Source organism: Batrachochytrium dendrobatidis (genome assembly GCF_000203795.2).
Source record: "Batrachochytrium dendrobatidis JAM81 unplaced genomic scaffold BATDEscaffold_11, whole genome shotgun sequence".
Classification (NCBI taxonomy): domain Eukaryota; kingdom Fungi; phylum Chytridiomycota; class Chytridiomycetes; order Rhizophydiales; genus Batrachochytrium; species Batrachochytrium dendrobatidis.
Genome location: NW_006281109.1, coordinates 499,542 through 516,889, shown reverse-complemented (window position 1 = coordinate 516,889; position 17,348 = coordinate 499,542). Strand labels below are relative to the sequence as shown.

General features: G+C 38.9%; 1 protein-coding gene across 1 annotated transcript; it reads left to right on the top strand.

Annotated features, from left to right (window-relative positions):
* Positions 1 to 1,927: 1,927 nt before the first annotated feature.
* BATDEDRAFT_26904 (uncharacterized protein) lies at positions 1,928 to 17,334 on the top strand (the record flags this gene model as incomplete). Its single annotated transcript, XM_006681023.1, has 15 exons — positions 1,928 to 2,227; positions 2,340 to 2,429; positions 2,495 to 2,714; positions 2,804 to 3,006; positions 3,079 to 3,267; positions 3,362 to 3,505; positions 3,613 to 3,813; positions 3,882 to 3,968; positions 4,056 to 4,247; positions 4,349 to 4,726; positions 4,841 to 13,768; positions 13,827 to 16,336; positions 16,422 to 16,702; positions 16,765 to 17,000; positions 17,083 to 17,334. 15 exons carry the CDS (start codon positions 1,928 to 1,930, stop codon positions 17,332 to 17,334), a joined length of 14,211 nt encoding a protein of 4,736 aa, XP_006681086.1.
* Positions 17,335 to 17,348: the final 14 nt, after the last annotated feature.

Here is a 17,348-nt window from a genome sequence, read left to right as displayed (position 1 = left end):
TATCCATGTAATGGTTGCGCAACACGGCCAGGTTCATAGAATGCTCCATTTACCTCGGTGTTAATGGGGTATGTCGTAGAAGCCAACATGGGTCCATGATTGACATAATATACAGAGCCATCAGTAGATGTGGATTGAATTCCAGAATAATCATTATAGTAAGGGTACTGAATGCTGGGGGTTCCGTTCGCTGGATATCTAAGATAGCGTTGATCAGCTGGGATTGGCTGAGGCATATGCTGAACACGTTGGTGCGGAGGTAACTGCTGGTTCTGAAAAGAAATAGGGTTACTATGATGAGGTGGTCGGTACATTGGCATTACAGGAACAGTGGGGCCAAAATATGGCCCTAGTAATATTGGATGGGGCGGTGTCCATGCTGGGCGAATCTGTATATGGCGTGGAGGTCGCGGATTGAACTGGCGTTCCTGGTACTTTGGGGTTGGCCGTGATTGGGATGTGTCACTGGTTGTCGCTTCTAAATCACTTGATTCTGTTTCGTCAAAAATTCTAGCTCGAGCCTCTTGATATAATGCTTCACGTTCTTTAATTGATAATGCTTCAGCCTTTGCAAATGGAAAGGATGTTTGCTTTGAGTCGTCATTAGTTTCTTCATGTGAATGCGGATTGATTGATTTTCGAACTTGCTTTGATTCTGGCTTCTTTTGGAGTGTTCGAATATTTGAATGGCGCGGTATGATCTGAATCGATGGGTTAGATTGCTCGCCAGTATCCCCATGATCTTGTACTTGCTCGTAAGAAATATCCCGTAGTCGAATACTTGGACTGTAGAAAAAATAAAAGTTATTTAAAGCCATTTATAAGCAACATCAAAAATTCAAAAGTACATCTCATAATTGTAAAAATGCCTTACAGTTTTGTGTCAGCAGTTAGAGAAAGAATAATAGCTTGGCGACGAGTATCAACGTATCTTTCAAGTCCGAATAGTTCTCCAACACGATGAACAATCAGTCGACGGAACGAGTTTAAACTAGGATACTCCATTGTTCTTGACATATCAGAGCTGTATTTAATAAGATTCAATAATTAGACAAAGTTTATAAAATGAGGCTTGCACGAGAATGGTCTTGGCTCTCAATAATATCAATTATCTATAGTCCAGCCAGTTCAAACCTGACAATATATTTGGGCTATACAATAAGCCGATATTTACAAAAAACTTGCCTGGATGAAGACACAAAGTTTTCACAATCTAATTCAAGCTTCAACATAAATAACCGCTGTTTTGGATCATGTAACGCATTATAAAGTACTCTGTCGATCCCAATCTCATCGGCAGCAGCAGCAAAAGGGTCGACATCAAAAAGTTCATTGTCTGAATTATTGCTTGTGACTGCAGAGGAGCAGAGATTCAAGGCAGATGCTGCAAATGTTTCTGCATTGTCGATTTGAGCATTCCCAGCGAGTTTTTGTATAGAGGGTTCTTCCAATGAGATGGACTGTAATTGATCCGACAATAGTGGTGAGATGGGCGAGTTTTTGGCACTGTCTAATTATTCCAAAATATATCAAACCCACCAATTACATAGTTATCAGTATATTTTGTATATCCATTTTACAGTATAGTCAAGCATGCATAGTAGATGAAAGGAAACCCAGCGTAAACGCTGGTAGATAATAGAAATGGCTGACAAGATCTACATTGCCAGATAATCCATGAATAAAACATAGCTGTAAGAGGGATTTAGTACAGGCATGTACCAGTTATTTGAGGTACCTTGATCAATAGTCTCCATATTGACGGAGTCCGGTTGAGCAATTTCAAGTTGTTTTTGAACCGATTAAACAGCAATTTCAACTATTTGAAAAATGTCACGTGCAATTTTACCAACACTGAAGTTCCGTACTAGTCTAGCCAGTCTAGGTTTCGTCACGTTCAACCCTTTTGTGCAACTTCATTTTCAAAATGAAAAGCATAGCAATAGAATTGGCTGATATAGAGTCTATATCAGTCCCTTTAAAAACACCTTCAGAGTTTATCAGAGAATATCTACCTAACCCCCAAAATAATCCAGTACAGATTATCGACCATGCCCATACAAGTTCTATTGTAGAATTGGTTTGGGATAAAGAGTCTGTTGTTCGTAGCACTGATATTCCATTTGACCGTCCTCTGTTTCGTCCCGAGCCCTCAAATATTACACTTCAAAATTATCTGCCATTTAAAACTTATGAATTGGTGATTAATTTTAGAAACTTGGACAAGGTATGAACTTGATGCTTTAGGTATTCTTACACATGCATTATTCTACTATGAATTATTTGTTGAGGTGTGTTTTGCACCATATATTGTTGAGCAATGTATCTTGTTACTCGAGATACATCGCGCTCCATGTGCAACTACGCGTAATCTACTCGAAGATTTACAAACTCGACTATCAAAGAAGCGCCTTATTAAAGATGCCAGGGTGTGTCTACCACAAAGAATACAAACTAAAACGAGTGGATTTAAATCAAATTATATACTTTATAGTGTGCACGAAGGATCAGTATTGAGCCTACAAACAGTCCCCATTTCTCAGTGCATGGCTGGAAAAATAACTCACTTTGCTCAGGAAAAGTTGCACCGGGAATGGATGTTTCATTTATTGTCAAATTCAAACCAGAGGAAAATGTGGACTATGCATATTCTCTTGTTTGTATTACCGAGCGAGAGAAATTTTTACTTCCAATCAAGACAATTGGTGCTCGAGGTGCGTTTTTTGGTTTAAGCATTCAGGGGAATCTGTCGAATTTGAAAGTTTTGTTAATATAAAAAGCTAATTGGATACTCTTGATCTAGGTGTTCTTGATCTTCCAGATGACGTTATTTTTGGCGATTGTCCTGTAAACTACTCGTCAGTCAAAACGCTTTTGGTTAGAAACATTGGAAATGCTTTGGCAAAGTTTGATGTAAAGGTTGATGGGCCATTTTCCATTACGCCTAATACGGGCTGTATAGAAATTGGACAAACAATGCAGATGGACGCCAGCTTTTTGTCAAAGGTATACAGTTTTTCATCATTTAGCAAATTACGTCGAGGTTAAATAACTAATCTTGTGTTTATGTAATTCTAGAAAAGCGGTAGTTTTGAATCATCTCTGACCATCACGTTCCACACAGGAGAAACTGTTGCTATCCGGCTAACAGGAACTGCTGAAAACATCAGTGTAAAACTCGAAAAAAACCTACTTCGAATGGAAAATACATCTATTACTCTTGCATCTTCAAAACTGATTAGAATATTTAACAAATCAGATACAATGGTAAATTTTTTGCTGCTTTGGAATCCAACAAAATGTCCACATTTATTTCAATTAAAACTAAACTGTCAATCTTGATTCGTTTATATTGAAACAGGTAAGCTATATCTGGAAAAGACTTGCAAATGAGAATGAAGATCAACATGAACGAAAACGACAGCTTTTATATTCATTAAATGATCAAAGAAAAGAATGCGATCTGTATGCAGCAACAAAAGATGATGGACCGAAAACAGACATGGTTGATATATCTCTTCTTGCTCAAAAATACAATGCAAGTACTATTATATTTAAATTAGTGCTGAAACTGTATTTTGGTGATATTAACACTGCATCATTGAATTTTAGACCTGTGCCCGCATTATCCAGAACCAATCGTTTTCGTTCCAAAACACAGTGTTTCAAATAGAACCACTTTCTGGGATTATTTGGCCAGGTGCATATTCTGAAGTAAAGGTGCAGTTTTCACCCCTAATAGCTGGAATTCACGAAGCTGTTGCATATTGCCAAGTGGAAGGCCGCGAAACCCGACTTCCTTTGCAGCTCAAGGTGATTTCTTTATTTCTTGTTCAAGTACTTTGTCAATGCATTGACGATTTTCCAATATTTTTGATTAGGGAGAGGCACTTGGCCCAGTTGCAAGGTTTTCCTACGATTTACTTGATCTTGACAACATTTTCATCAACACATCGCATACTTACGAGGTAACGTTGAAAATATAAACCACATTATTAAAGTATTTATTTTTAGTAAAGATATAAATCAAGCACTCATTCAACTGCCTTTTGTAGGTGATCTTGGAGAACAAAGGTGAAATTCCTACCCATTTCTGCTTGGAAGACGTCAAGACTATTTTTGGTTCTAAATTTAGCTTTACACCAAACAAGGGCAGTATTGGTGTTGGAGAAAAATGCGTAATTTCTATACTATTCTGTTCCAATATTCTTGGCAATTTTTTGGAAGAGTTTTGTTGGAGTTTAGAGGTTTGTTTGATATTTAGTTGAAACTGATCTTTTCGATTCTGTATACTGTAGTTGATTTGATAGTAAATGATTTGTGATTTTGTGAAAATACAAATTTTTAGGGTACATCCGCTTCTTTAATATTGTCCTTCAAAGGCACTGTGATTGGACCTACTTTTCATTTTGAACCTTCAGTTTTAGACTTTGGTAGCATTTCATACGGATTCTCTGAAAATCGAGCATTGCGCCTGTTTAACACGTCTGATATCCCCATGTCATTTCATCTACGACTTATAATACCCGATGAGGACTTGAATGCGATCAACTGTCAATTAGATCCAAGCAGTGCCTTGATAGAGCCGCTATCAAGCATTGATATATCTGTAAATATAGACTCTCGATCTTTAAAATCTGCGCCATTTGAAGTGCTTGTTGATATCGAAAACGTTGGAGTAGATATGATGCGCCTGCCCGTTTTTTATGAATGCGTTGTGCCAGAAGTATGCATTAAATCCAACTATCATCTTGCTTTTAATTGGTTTATGTATTTGGTATATTATTAACAGTCAAACCTATCATTTTCGTTAAATTGATTCATTTTTGTTTAAAATTAGGTCAACATTGTAGATACTTTTATGGACTTGGGAGATTGCTATCTTTGTCATGGCTATGATCAGAGTATCAAGCTTGTAAACAGTTCAAATTTTTCAGCTTCTTTTCAGCTTGTCAATCAAGAAAAAGATGCACAGAGCATATACACATATACGTCAGATACCATTTTTGGTGTGATTCAACCCAATTCATCATTGTATGTCTCTATCAAAATTTTGATAAAGCAGCTGGGCCAAATTAGCTTTCCAGTGGGATTCCATATACAAGGAAGGGAAAGCTCTCCTTTGGTGGTGAACATCACGGCAAACGGAATTGGACCCAACATTGAACTTTCAAACAATGAGTTAAATTGGGGGAAAATTCAGGTTTTGAAAAAAGAACCTTTACTCCTTTGCCTGCATAACAAATCTCCTATTTTTGCAGATTTTCGATGCACGATACACTCTGATTCTTTTGTATTCACTGTCCATCCACAAAGCGGAACCATTTCACCTGGTCAGAAATTTGAAATTTCTATAACCGCACATCTAGACGATGTTGTCAAATTCACAGATATTCTCAAAATCAATGTACAGTTTAATGGCATCCATGAAGTGAAACTGGTTGCTCGAGGTCAAGGAACAACCATAGTAATGGACGAAGGACTCCGTAATGTAGATTTTTCAAACGTGTTCAGTAATTGTGAATGCTCTGCGCAGTTTACGGTTACCAACAAAGGACGTCGAACACAAACAATTCACTGGACTAGGGAAGAAAATCATACTCAAGCATTTAGAAATCAGGATGTGATGTCTAGTCAGGTATTTGAAATTATTCCTCCACGGTTTGTGCTGAAACCGGGAACTCAGCAGACAGTGTATTTGAGAGGATATTTCAACAAGGAAGCCAGAATCACTGAAAAGTTAATTTGCCAAGCCATGCTGCCAAAAGATCCTTCTCGAAAAATTATTTTTGAATCAAGTGTGACTGCAAACTTTGTTAGTCCGCTCATTGAGATGACTCCAAATGTGCTAAAGTTTTTGTCCGTTTACACCACCAACGAAAGATTCACATCCATTGAAAAAAAGCTTGCTCTTAAAAACACCTCAGCTTTATCATTACATATGTCGTTCAAATGTCCCCAACCTTTTTACATGGAAAACAAATCACTGGCATTATTTTTAAAGCCACAAGAGTCTGCAATAGTGTCTGTTTTCTACGACTCTCTTTTTAATCTAAACCGGATATCCTCTAAAGAAAACGCAAAGCTACAAATTTCATATCGCGAGCATCCTCAAAAGGATGCAATTGAACTTCAGAGTGACATTTCTTTTCCTAATCTCACCTTTTCTGCAAACTCACTAAAGTTTGGCTGTGTGGGTATTGGAAAGGAACACAGAGAAACAGTTTGGATGGTAAACACATCCACACTACCGGTGCACTATCAATGGTATTTTGTCGATCCTTCTAGTCAAAATTTACCAACTGCAATTTCTCAGGTGTTTGACATTCAACCGCTTCTTGGATTGCTTTATCCTGGAGAAAAACAAGAAGTCGAAGTTTATTTTTACAGTCAATCTACAGATAAATTTAACATCAAGGCGCTGTGTGATGTAGAGGGTGGACCAAAGTATGAGCTGGCCCTACAAGGAGAAGCTTCTGCCATCACATTTTCATTTGACAAGACTTGTCTTGCATATGGAACACAGTCTTATCAAAGTATATCAGAACAAGAAATTGTACTGACCAACACTGGCTTGGTGCAATTTGATTATACTGTAACTGTTTTTTCAGACACCCAATTTTCATCAAAGATTATGGTTTCTCCTGCTCAAGGAACCATTATTCCCCGAGGAAAGCAAAAGATACTAGTGAGATATTGTCCATGTGTACCAGAAGTTTCAACCGGCTGTTTTTATATACAAATTGCCCATTTTGAACCGATCGAGATTCAGGTGACGGGTGTAGGTAGCTTTCCGAGACTCAGCATTGACGCGCCGCGCGCTACAGAGCATCGATTTGACGAGATTGCTTCAAAAATTCGATCAAAGTCTGCAAACAATTTGGCTTTGGATGTCGAAGCAGAAACAGAATTATTGCTTCTTATTGAAAAAACTTGGGATCTGATTGATAAACTCTCGTCTGAAGCGCATCAAAAAATGCCCTACTTGAAAAACCAAGGCTCACGATTTGTTGGATCAATCTTACTTTTCAACAAATGGCTTCAATTAAAAATATCAAAAAAGTTTAAGGCCATTACTATGGTAGAATTTTCACATGTTAAGCTGGCAAAGTATGTGTGCGACTATGGCATTATTATCCGCAATACAACCTCACAGAAATCGGTTCGTATTTTCAACAATGGAAATCAGACAGCAATTCTGGAAATTGATAAATCAGTACTTTTTGGTACTGGGTTTTCATTTGAGCCTGAAAAGGTAAAGGCTTTATCTCCTGGCGAAGGGGTCGAGCTTTTGATCCAATTTCATGCAAAGCAGCACATTTCGGATTTGATCGAGATTGAGCTTCCTATTACTATTTCTGGTGGAGCAACAGTTTTAATTCTTCTTCGAGCTACTATCACTACTCCAGAGCTTCAGCTATCACAAGACTGTATTGATTTTGGAGAAGTTGTGTGTGGCTACCGTAAAACTGTAACCATCCAGTTTACAAATCCAGGTTCTGTAAGCTGTGATTGGAGCTATATGTCTGCTACCAATGACGCTTGCACCAAAAAGCAGTACAAGCACGTTTCAAATTCTTTGGTAAGCAATTTTGAAATGTTTCCTTCCAAGGGAAGTATATCTCCTCAAGATAAGATTCACGTTAAAGTCTGTTTTTCGCCAAGAGATAAAGGTGGCTTTACCATGTCATTTCCAATAAAAATAAACATGAACAGCAAATCAGTATTGCTTCGATTGAGCGGAACAGGAGTCCGTCCAATAATCACATTTGAGCCTGAAACTATTTCTGTAGGTCCCGCACAACCTTTCTCGGATGGAGTTTATTCACGCTTTTCTATCTGCAATAGAATCAAGTATCCAATAGAAATTGTTGCTATCGACTTTGATCAGCAGTTTCAAGAGGAAGAGGATATTTTACGCCAAGTACACCGTGATACTGCTGCTCCAATCTTTCTGGCAGCTCGCGAACTTGGAGCTAGTCTACCAGAGATACTTTATGAAATGCCACTTCCAAGTCCTACGGAAGGAAAGGCTATGCAAGATTTTTTCCCGCCTTCCAATGCTGGACATGCCCCAACCAGTGTTTTTCAATCCCACCAGCAACTACAAAGCCAAGGGCACCAAACCCAGTTTTTGACTCAGCCCTCGTTACAAGCATCTCCTAACCATACATTTTCAATAACTACACAATCTTCTCAACAGCGCAGAGAGCAAAATGACGATCCTATAGATGCTGCTTCAGTTCTGCGACGCGGAAATACGTCAGATCATGAGTCATTGACAGATGCTACGGCACGATCTCACAAATCTAATTCAAATGGGTTTGCTATCTTGACCAATCAAGGGCCTATTAGTAATCATTTATCTACTATGCCAGAGTCCTCTGGTCCTACAATGACTGATCCCATTTACAGTGTTATTGTTCATGGACCACCATTTAGCGGTCGTACTTGTCAAGCAAAGCGTATTGCAAATACTTATGGAAAGCACTATATTAATATTGATGAAGAATTGGAGCTAAGATTTCCCTTACTCCATAGTAACTTTACTAATATAGATACTGCCAATGTGCGTAAGGAAGGAACATCTGGACGTAATTTTGAAGACGATGATCACAGTTCTATGGTTCAATTACGTGACCGAACTAATCTTCACAGCAAGGATGGAAAGGACGAGGATACTGACTCAAAGCTGCTTGAGCCGGTAGATGACAGCTATCTGGCAGTTTCTGAAGAAACGATACTTGATATTTTAAAGCACAAGATTCACCCTCATGGGGTTGTTATTGATGGTCTAGAGTCCAAATTTGTTGGATGCATCTCACTCTTGAAGACACTTTTGCGCTATTTGACTGAAAACGGCAGACGATTGGTTGTTTTCAATTTTGGACTGGATGTGTCCAAAATTAGACAAAGAGAGGTTGTTGTACAGCGTATGTTTGCTGAAAAAGAATTGGAGTCCCTACAGATTAAAGAGCTATCCGAGGATGAGTATGATTTGCTAGGAGATCAAGAGCGTACTTGTTATGATTTAGCAATGCGAATCTACAAAAAACGTGCCAAAGAAATCGAAGATCGGCATCGAGTTGAAAGATGCCATCTTGAAGATGCCATCTGCAAGCCTGGTGATAGGAAAACAGAAGATAGCAGACTAAAAGGCCGAAAAAAAAGCAAAACTCCAACAGGTCGGGCATTTGCGCCTGAAAAGCATGAACGAACAGCCCATCCAGGAAAGCTTGATACGAGAATTGTCAAAACCAACAAGGTTCCACCTTCTCCAAAAGGACCTCGAAAGACACTTGGAGAGCGATTTGAACGTGTTAACGAAAAGGAAGTAAAGGCTAGCGAAAAGGCAGATCGAGCAAATGCCAGTTCTACGGAAAAAGAAGCTGGAGAAGATGCCATGAGCCGTTTTGGTATCACTGAAGATACGTTTCTTTCAGATATTACCTTTCGACGAACCGAATCCTATTTTGCTACTTTAGAGACATTTTATGGAATCATGAAAGATAGTGACAAATCTGTTACCGCTATTAAAAATTATCCTTTAACTGTCATGGGAGTAGCCGACAAAAAGATGAAGCCAGGAAAAACAATTGGCGTAGCTGAACAGCTAGCTAGTCCGTTGCCTCAATCTATCTCGTTAATTGGTACAGATATGGATCAACATATATTGGAAGATCCTTCAGTTAATTTTCATGATATCAATGTCAATTCCATAGATGAAGATTCTGTTTTCAAAACCGCTTCAGAGTACATTCATCCACAAAACGACGAGAATGGTTACAAGGAAGCATTTGATCAACCTCACTCATCAGTATTGGAGCAGGTGTATTATTTACCACAAGATCGACTTATTCCTCAGTCTAATCGAATCTTTACACTTTTACCCTCAAGTATGATTTTTGACGATGGTGATCAGCCTATATTTGATCCGACAACTGCAAATACTGTTTTAAGTTCAACCACCGCTCCCACAAATACAATCATCTTGCCAGCTAGTTCAACCAAATCCGAGCCGTTGAATAGATCACAGACATACGAGTCTCAAAAGCAAGACTCACGTCGAACCCGATCAATTCTTAAACCGTCAGATGAGATCAAACAGACGGTTTCTGAGCAAGATGAAGATATTGAAAGGGAGACTATTCCCAAATTTCGATGGATTCTTAATCCAGGGGAAAGTAGGGAACTTTGCGTCAAATTTTCACCCACAGAGATTGGAAAATTCGAACAAAGCCTTAATTTTGAATCAGTGGGTGCGAGAGGCCATTTTTCAGTTCAATGTGCTGGATTTTGTCAATACCCACACATCAATACTGATTTTAAAAAAATGTTTTCTAAATGGAGAAGACACAAGGACGAAAAAATCGCCATTCATGGAGAGTATATATCTAGTATAGGCCAATATGAGTTTGGTCCGCTCCTGATTTCAAAATCAAGGGAAAAATACCAAGAGCGATTTCCAGAAAACAAGACAATATTCAACATTATCAATTCTAGCAGTTTTGAAGCCAAAGTTTCCTTTGCACTGCGAAATGACTCCAAGGGCGAGGTTTTTTTCTTTGAACCAGCAGTAATGGATCTGGCACCACTACAGGCCCAGTCAGTGTCGGTATGGGCATATCCCAAGACAAATAACCACTTTGAAGATATATTTATCATTTGTGTCAAAGACAATCCAGAACCTTATTCCTTCAAAGTATCGTGTATTGGAGTTAAACCAGAATTAGAGGTTGACAAAAAAACACTGAGCTTTGATAAGCTATTGCTTAGCCGGAGCGAGCGACGCGAAATCAAGCTTCGAAATCCTACTCATATGCCTGTAGTCTGGAAGCTCGCAGGTATAGATGCCCTTGGTGACGAGTTTACTATTTCTCCAGTTGAAGGTACAGTGGAAAGTTTTCAAGAAATCGCTATTACTGCAGAGTTTCGTGGCATCAAGCCTATTGTCATCAAAAGGGTGATTCACCTTGAGGTGTATGATGTAGAAAAGATTGGCGGTACTTTTCAAGATGTGCCAATTGTTGTCACCGCAGAAGCCTATGACATTTCCATGGATCTTCATTTTTCAAAAGGATTTGAAGGAGGTCTTGATTTTGGTGTTTTAAAGGTGCTTGAAGAAGGAAAGCATTTATGCACACTCAAAAACAAAGGAAAATACGAAGTTGGATTTCGATTTTTATTTGAAGGTGTTGAATTTGGCGACTTTTTTGTGCTATCTCCAATGCAAGGGATAATACAGCCATCAGATAAGCCGTTCTTTGTACAAATTGTCTTTAAAGCAAATACCGAGCTGCATATTAAGGATAGCTCAGCCCTTCGATGCATTGTATTTGAGCCAACCACGGGCGAAATCACAGCCTCCATTCCAATTAAAATCAATGCCCGTGCGGTTTTTAGCAAATTCTCAGTACTTCCAATGCGTGATCTCAATTTTGGAGCGCTTGTTCACGGCAGCAAAGCTTCTCGACAGTTTATCATTGAAAACCAAGGAGAGTTTGATTTTAAATATTCAATATATAAACTAGTCGCTCGTGCTATTGAGCCAAAGATTGGAACAAAAAACAAGTCACATGTACGTCTTGGAAAATTAGCTCGAGCTGCTTCGCCACCGCCAGCTACCAAAAGCATTTCCAATCGGAAAGAGGTTTTTAAACCTACTGATACACTCAATTCTGGAGCATTTACTCTTTTTCCTACTAGTGGCATAGTTGCAGCTGGCACAAAGCAGTCAATTACTGTCGAGTTTCATTCCGATAATCCAGGACATTTTGATGAAACTATTGGTGTAGATGTATCAGATCGTTCACCGGAAGAAGGTTCTGATGCAATGGAATATCGATTGGTTGGAGAAAGTTGCATTCCAGGTATTAATACCACTGACTTTTCTTCAATTTTTGAAGAGCAAAGTGTTTGTAAACGTCTTGAGCTATTCACTACTCAAAACAATGTTTATGCCGAAGATGATCGTATATTTCATTTTGGAGCTTATCTTGTAGGGCAGCAAGTCACTGTCAATTTTAAAATATCCAACCCATTTAAAGTGCCATGTGATATCTCTCTTTCTACAAAACCCCGCGGAAAATCCAGAACAGACAGCTCAGATTTTGCATTTGACGTGGAAACTAAAAAGCTTACGATACCAAGTCACGAGTACCGCTATGTTTCAGTCATATTTCATCCAGCTTCTATTCAACCATATGCTGGAATATTTGAAGCAACAGTTGAGAATGTACAAGACGGACGAAACAAAACCCTTTCATTCGAATTGCGCGGAGAAGGCACGCTGCCGCGTATTGTTGTTGACTGGCCAATATTGAAATCGAAAGCGGGACTTCCATTGCTAAAATTTAAAAAATTGCTCCTCAACACACAGCAAACACTTCCAATTGTTTTGCGAAACGATGGGATAATTCCAGCCAGGTTCAAACTGGAGTGGACGTATAAGGATACAGAGGATTTTGAATGCCCGATGTTGTATGATACCCACCACCTTAAACCACAAGAGCAACGAACTGTTGAGGTCAAGTGCCGACCAATGTCAGTTAAAAAGTTTGAAGGCGAACTACGACTTAAAATTATGGACAACACTTTTGAAGATTCGTCGCTGCAGCTTGTTGGAGAAGGATATTTGGATGATTTGACATTTGAAGGCTTATCTGACGATTCTGAAAACGAGATTATATTTGGCGATTGTTTTATTGATGAATGCAAGCAAAAGTCGTTTAAGCTTCGCAATCATTCATCTGAATGGGTCCGCATTTTTATCAGCGAATCTTCTGATTTTGTATTTAATCCAACCATCTTGCACATCAAGCCGCGTGGTGATCGTGATGTCTGCGTCACGTTTTCACCTAAACAAACACAAGAAATTCAACATGCTCCCATTACTGTAAAGTCGGGAAAACTTCGGTTTCAATCACCTCCTGATCTGGAATGGGACAGTGGAATGAAAGTTGTTCGATGGATTGGTTCTGATGGTCAAAATTCAAAATTGAGTTTGCCCCGAAAAGTACTTGAGCAATATGTAGAACCTACATATGAAGCAATCTCGCCACTCAGCGAATATACACTATTGTTGTCAGCATTTTCTGACTACTCCATGTATGAATGTGATCAAAACCATATCAACTTTAAAAGCACACTAATGTATCAAAGCAGAGTTCATCGCTTTTCACTCCGAAATTCTGGAAAAGTGATTTTGAAATTTGCCTTTGTGATTTGTTTAGAAGATGGTACAACAGTCGACTCTAGCGATTTGTGTCCATTTAGTATCAATCCTGCGTCTGGAACCATTCCTTTAAATGAGTCATTGATGATTACCGTTCGGTTTTCTCCCATTGATGTTGGAGACTATTGCAATAGTATAGTATGCAGTATTCCCAATCTTGGTAAGGATGCAAAACCGTTGTCACTTACTGTGAGAGGAACATCTTTGCGACCACTTTGTCATTTTGAGCTTGAAGATAGCGATTATCTCACGAGTGAAAGGCGTAATCCCGATTGCGACTTGAACAATACTGTTCCTGCAATACTGGATCCAAATATTAGGGTTATTGAATTTAGCTCCTGTGGTGTTCGCGGAAAAAATATTCGTCGGTTCTATATTGTGAATCCCACTGCAATGAGCTATGAGTTTATGTGGCATCCGGAAGTCCAAGGGCATACAAAATTTTTCAAATGTTTGAATTCTCGAGGAATCGTAGCCTCTAACAAGAAAAGTGAAATAGTGTTTGAATTTACTCCAGAGTCTACTGAAATCAAGGTCAGTTTTTATTCAGGGTTAGAATTTTTAAATATCAACATAACGCCAAACCATATAGCTCTACGGCCAATATACTAATTTGCAATTTTTAAATACTCAGGAGTCTTTATGGATATTCACCATTCCAGAACATCAAATTCAGGTACAATTTTTACTTGTAGGTCAAGCAGTGGAACCCAAAGTGTATGTGGACCACACTGGTATCAATTTCAAGTCAGTTCTTGTTGGACGCCAAGTTAAAGAAATTGCAAACCTTATAAATAGGGAAAACGTTTCGTTTTCCTACTCATTCAGCGATATATCGGACGAGATAGGCCATCAAGGCACTCCAATTCTGCACGTTCTTCCAAATTCTGGCATAATTCCTGCTTGCAGCCAGGTTCCAATTCAGATCACATTTGCACCACCGTCAGAAAAAAGCTTCAATTTCAACCTGCAGTGTAATATTCGTAAAAAATCCCTACCCGTTACTATAAATGTCAAGGGTGAAGGCTACGAAATACATGATTCACTACATTTAGAAACAGTATATGGATCTTCACTAGAACTAGCATCATCCACAACAATAGATAACATTGTTGATTTTGGGCAGGTGCAAATCAATGAGAAACGAGTAAAGCGAATTTGCATAGTCAACTCGGGAATATTCAATTTTGACTTTTCTTGGAAGCTGACTTTAAAAAGCGCAGGGCTTGTGACGATCAAACCAGAAGTCGGCACAGTGTTGAAAGGCGATAGGATGTGGTGTGAGATTGCATTCATACCCACTACAACCGTGGAGATCAAAGGAGTTCGAGCTGTATGTAGTGTTGTTAATGGACACACATATCCTCTTACCATCCAAGGAACAGGAGTTAAACCGCTTTTGAAATTTTCAGAATCCAGCGTGGATTTTGGATCTCATTTTGTTTTTGGATCTGGAATGACGGCTGCCGTGGCTCCGATTCAAATCACAAACGTAGATATTTATGACATCACGTTTGATATTGTTACATCTGATTTACAGTGGTTAGAAATCCAACGAGGAGTTTTGACACTAGCTCCGGGAGAATCCACACAATATACTTTTTCGTTTGTTCCAAGACAATCGGGGTATTTTAGTGGAGTAATCAAGTTTGAAATTAACGGGTTATCATATATTGATTTTCCTGTCAAGGGAGAAGCTATTGAACATCGAATTGAAACAGATTCACGACAGCTAAGCTTTGGTGCACTTCGTATTGGCCAAACATCTACTAGATCTGTCAAGATTTTTAACAAAAGCAAGCTTCCTACTTTATTCAGTATTGGTCCTAGTTCTGTTGTCGAAAACCTTTTAAACTATGGTATTCATATTTCACAAGTAAACAATATTTTGTTGAAACCAAAGTCCAGCATAGGAATGGATCTAAAGTTTGTACCCCATCATCGTATTCCCGCTTTTACAGAGGAACTGCGCGTTGAAGCTCCAGGTGTCGCATATCCACTTTTTGCAATTACGGGAGCTTGCCAAGGAATTGATGTCAGACTTGAAAATGATATTGTGACCCTTGGAGCAGTCGTTCAACAGAGCAGTATAACGCGGCGCATTCAACTGCAGAACATAGGAGAAATTGGTACAAAGTTCCATTGGAACTCTAAAAAGTTTTTGCCAGACTTTTCCATTTCCCCAAGCGAAGGGTATATTTCGCCAGGCATGGAAATTCCTTTGGAAATCACATTCCATCCAATTGAGATCAATCCTGATGTTCGTTATGAAAACATTTCTTGTGAGATTGAAGGCTCGGCGAATCTTTATCTTACTCTCACGGGAATGTGTATTCCTCAGCCTGTACAAAATGATGCAATCAAATTTTCTACTCCTGTACGCTCACCCGATACAAAAAGCATACCAATTTCCAACAAGACATCCAATGTCTGGCACATTCGACCAATCATTGATAACGAATACTGGAGCGGCGCAGAAGTGATTGCTGTTGAGCCAGGACAGTCCAAAATGTTTGACATTACTTTTAATCCATTGGAAACCATTGGCTCTGGCGAAGGGGGCCGACACGAAGGATCGGTATTTTTCCCACTTCCAGATGGTAGTGGCATACTACACAAGCTTTATGGAACAGTGGACAAACCTTTATCTGCTGGAAATATCAATCGAGAAATACCGTCCAAAACTTCATTTACCGAAGTGTTGAATGTTGGCAATTGGCTGAAACGTCCACAACGATTGCGAGCAATTATTGAAGTTTTAAAGCCAGATCCTAGTATTGTTATCAAAGGAAACGACTTTGTTGATTTATCACCGCTATTATCCAAAGATTACAAGCTGACATTTTATGCGTATAAAGAAGGAGTAACCAATATCAAAATAATATTTAAAAACGAGACTTCACAGGAATATATATCGTATAGTCTAACTTACAAGAGTACTGCACCAGGAGTGATTGCATGCTACGACATGACAACAGCGGTGCGCCAAACTAGCACTCATGATATTACTATATCTAACCCACTATCAACGCCAGCTCTCTTTAGCGGATCAAGCAATAATCTCGATGTTATTGCCCCCCATTCATTTACAATTCAGCCAAAGTACGTATTAATCTTCCATGTGTTTTTAATGTCATATTTACTAATGATTTTGAATAATGCATATCCATGGATCATCAACTTTTAGATCAGAAGGCATTTGCACTATAGAATTTTTACCCTTGATCCCAAAAGAGGCATCAGCACGAATAACATTGTCTTCGGTGGATCTTGGGCTATATCAATACGATTTAAGACTTATTTCTCTGGCTGCTCAACCCGAGCGGACACTTCAATTTAAAGTTGGTTTTGGCAGCAGTCAAGTACAAACATTTCGATTTACGAGTTTTTCAAAAGTTCGAACAGACTTTACATGTAAAATTGATAACACCGAGTTTACTGTTGAAAAAAGCGTATCGGTTGCTGCAGGTATCGCGTTGTTATAGACACTAGTAATGTGGTTCAGTGACTTACAACTTTTTTGATTTTAGCTACCATTGGCGGGGTAGAAGTTTCTGTAGATGTCATCTACGAGCCGTCAAAGCTAGGGGACACTCGTACCCAACTGATCATATCTTCTCCTCTGGGCGGCGACTACATTTGTCCATTAAATGGCCATTGTGCTGCTCCTCGACCACAAGGCCCGATTTTGATCAAATCTGGATCACCATCCATCTTGTCATTTAAGAATGTATTGAGTACATCGGCTACATTCAATTTTGTAGTGGTAAGTATTTTAAAAGTAGATCAAAATTTATTGCAGTATTCAATGAATTATAGAGCTGATGATTAGACTGTTTAATATACAGGACAATCCCATATTTGTAGTCAAAGCAGCAGAAACTGTTGCCTCGAAAAAGTTGATTCAACTATCAATCGGGTTTAAACCACCAGCAACAGGAACTACCTCTACCAGTGCTGCTTTTGGAGCAGCTATAATGCAAAACCAATTAGGAAACTCTGTAACCAGCAAGTCAAGTACCCACAAAGTAGGAAAGCTGACAATCACTCACACGATGAGCAATATGACGTGGGTTTACTACTTGCGTTATGTGTCGTAGTTTCGAAAGACTAG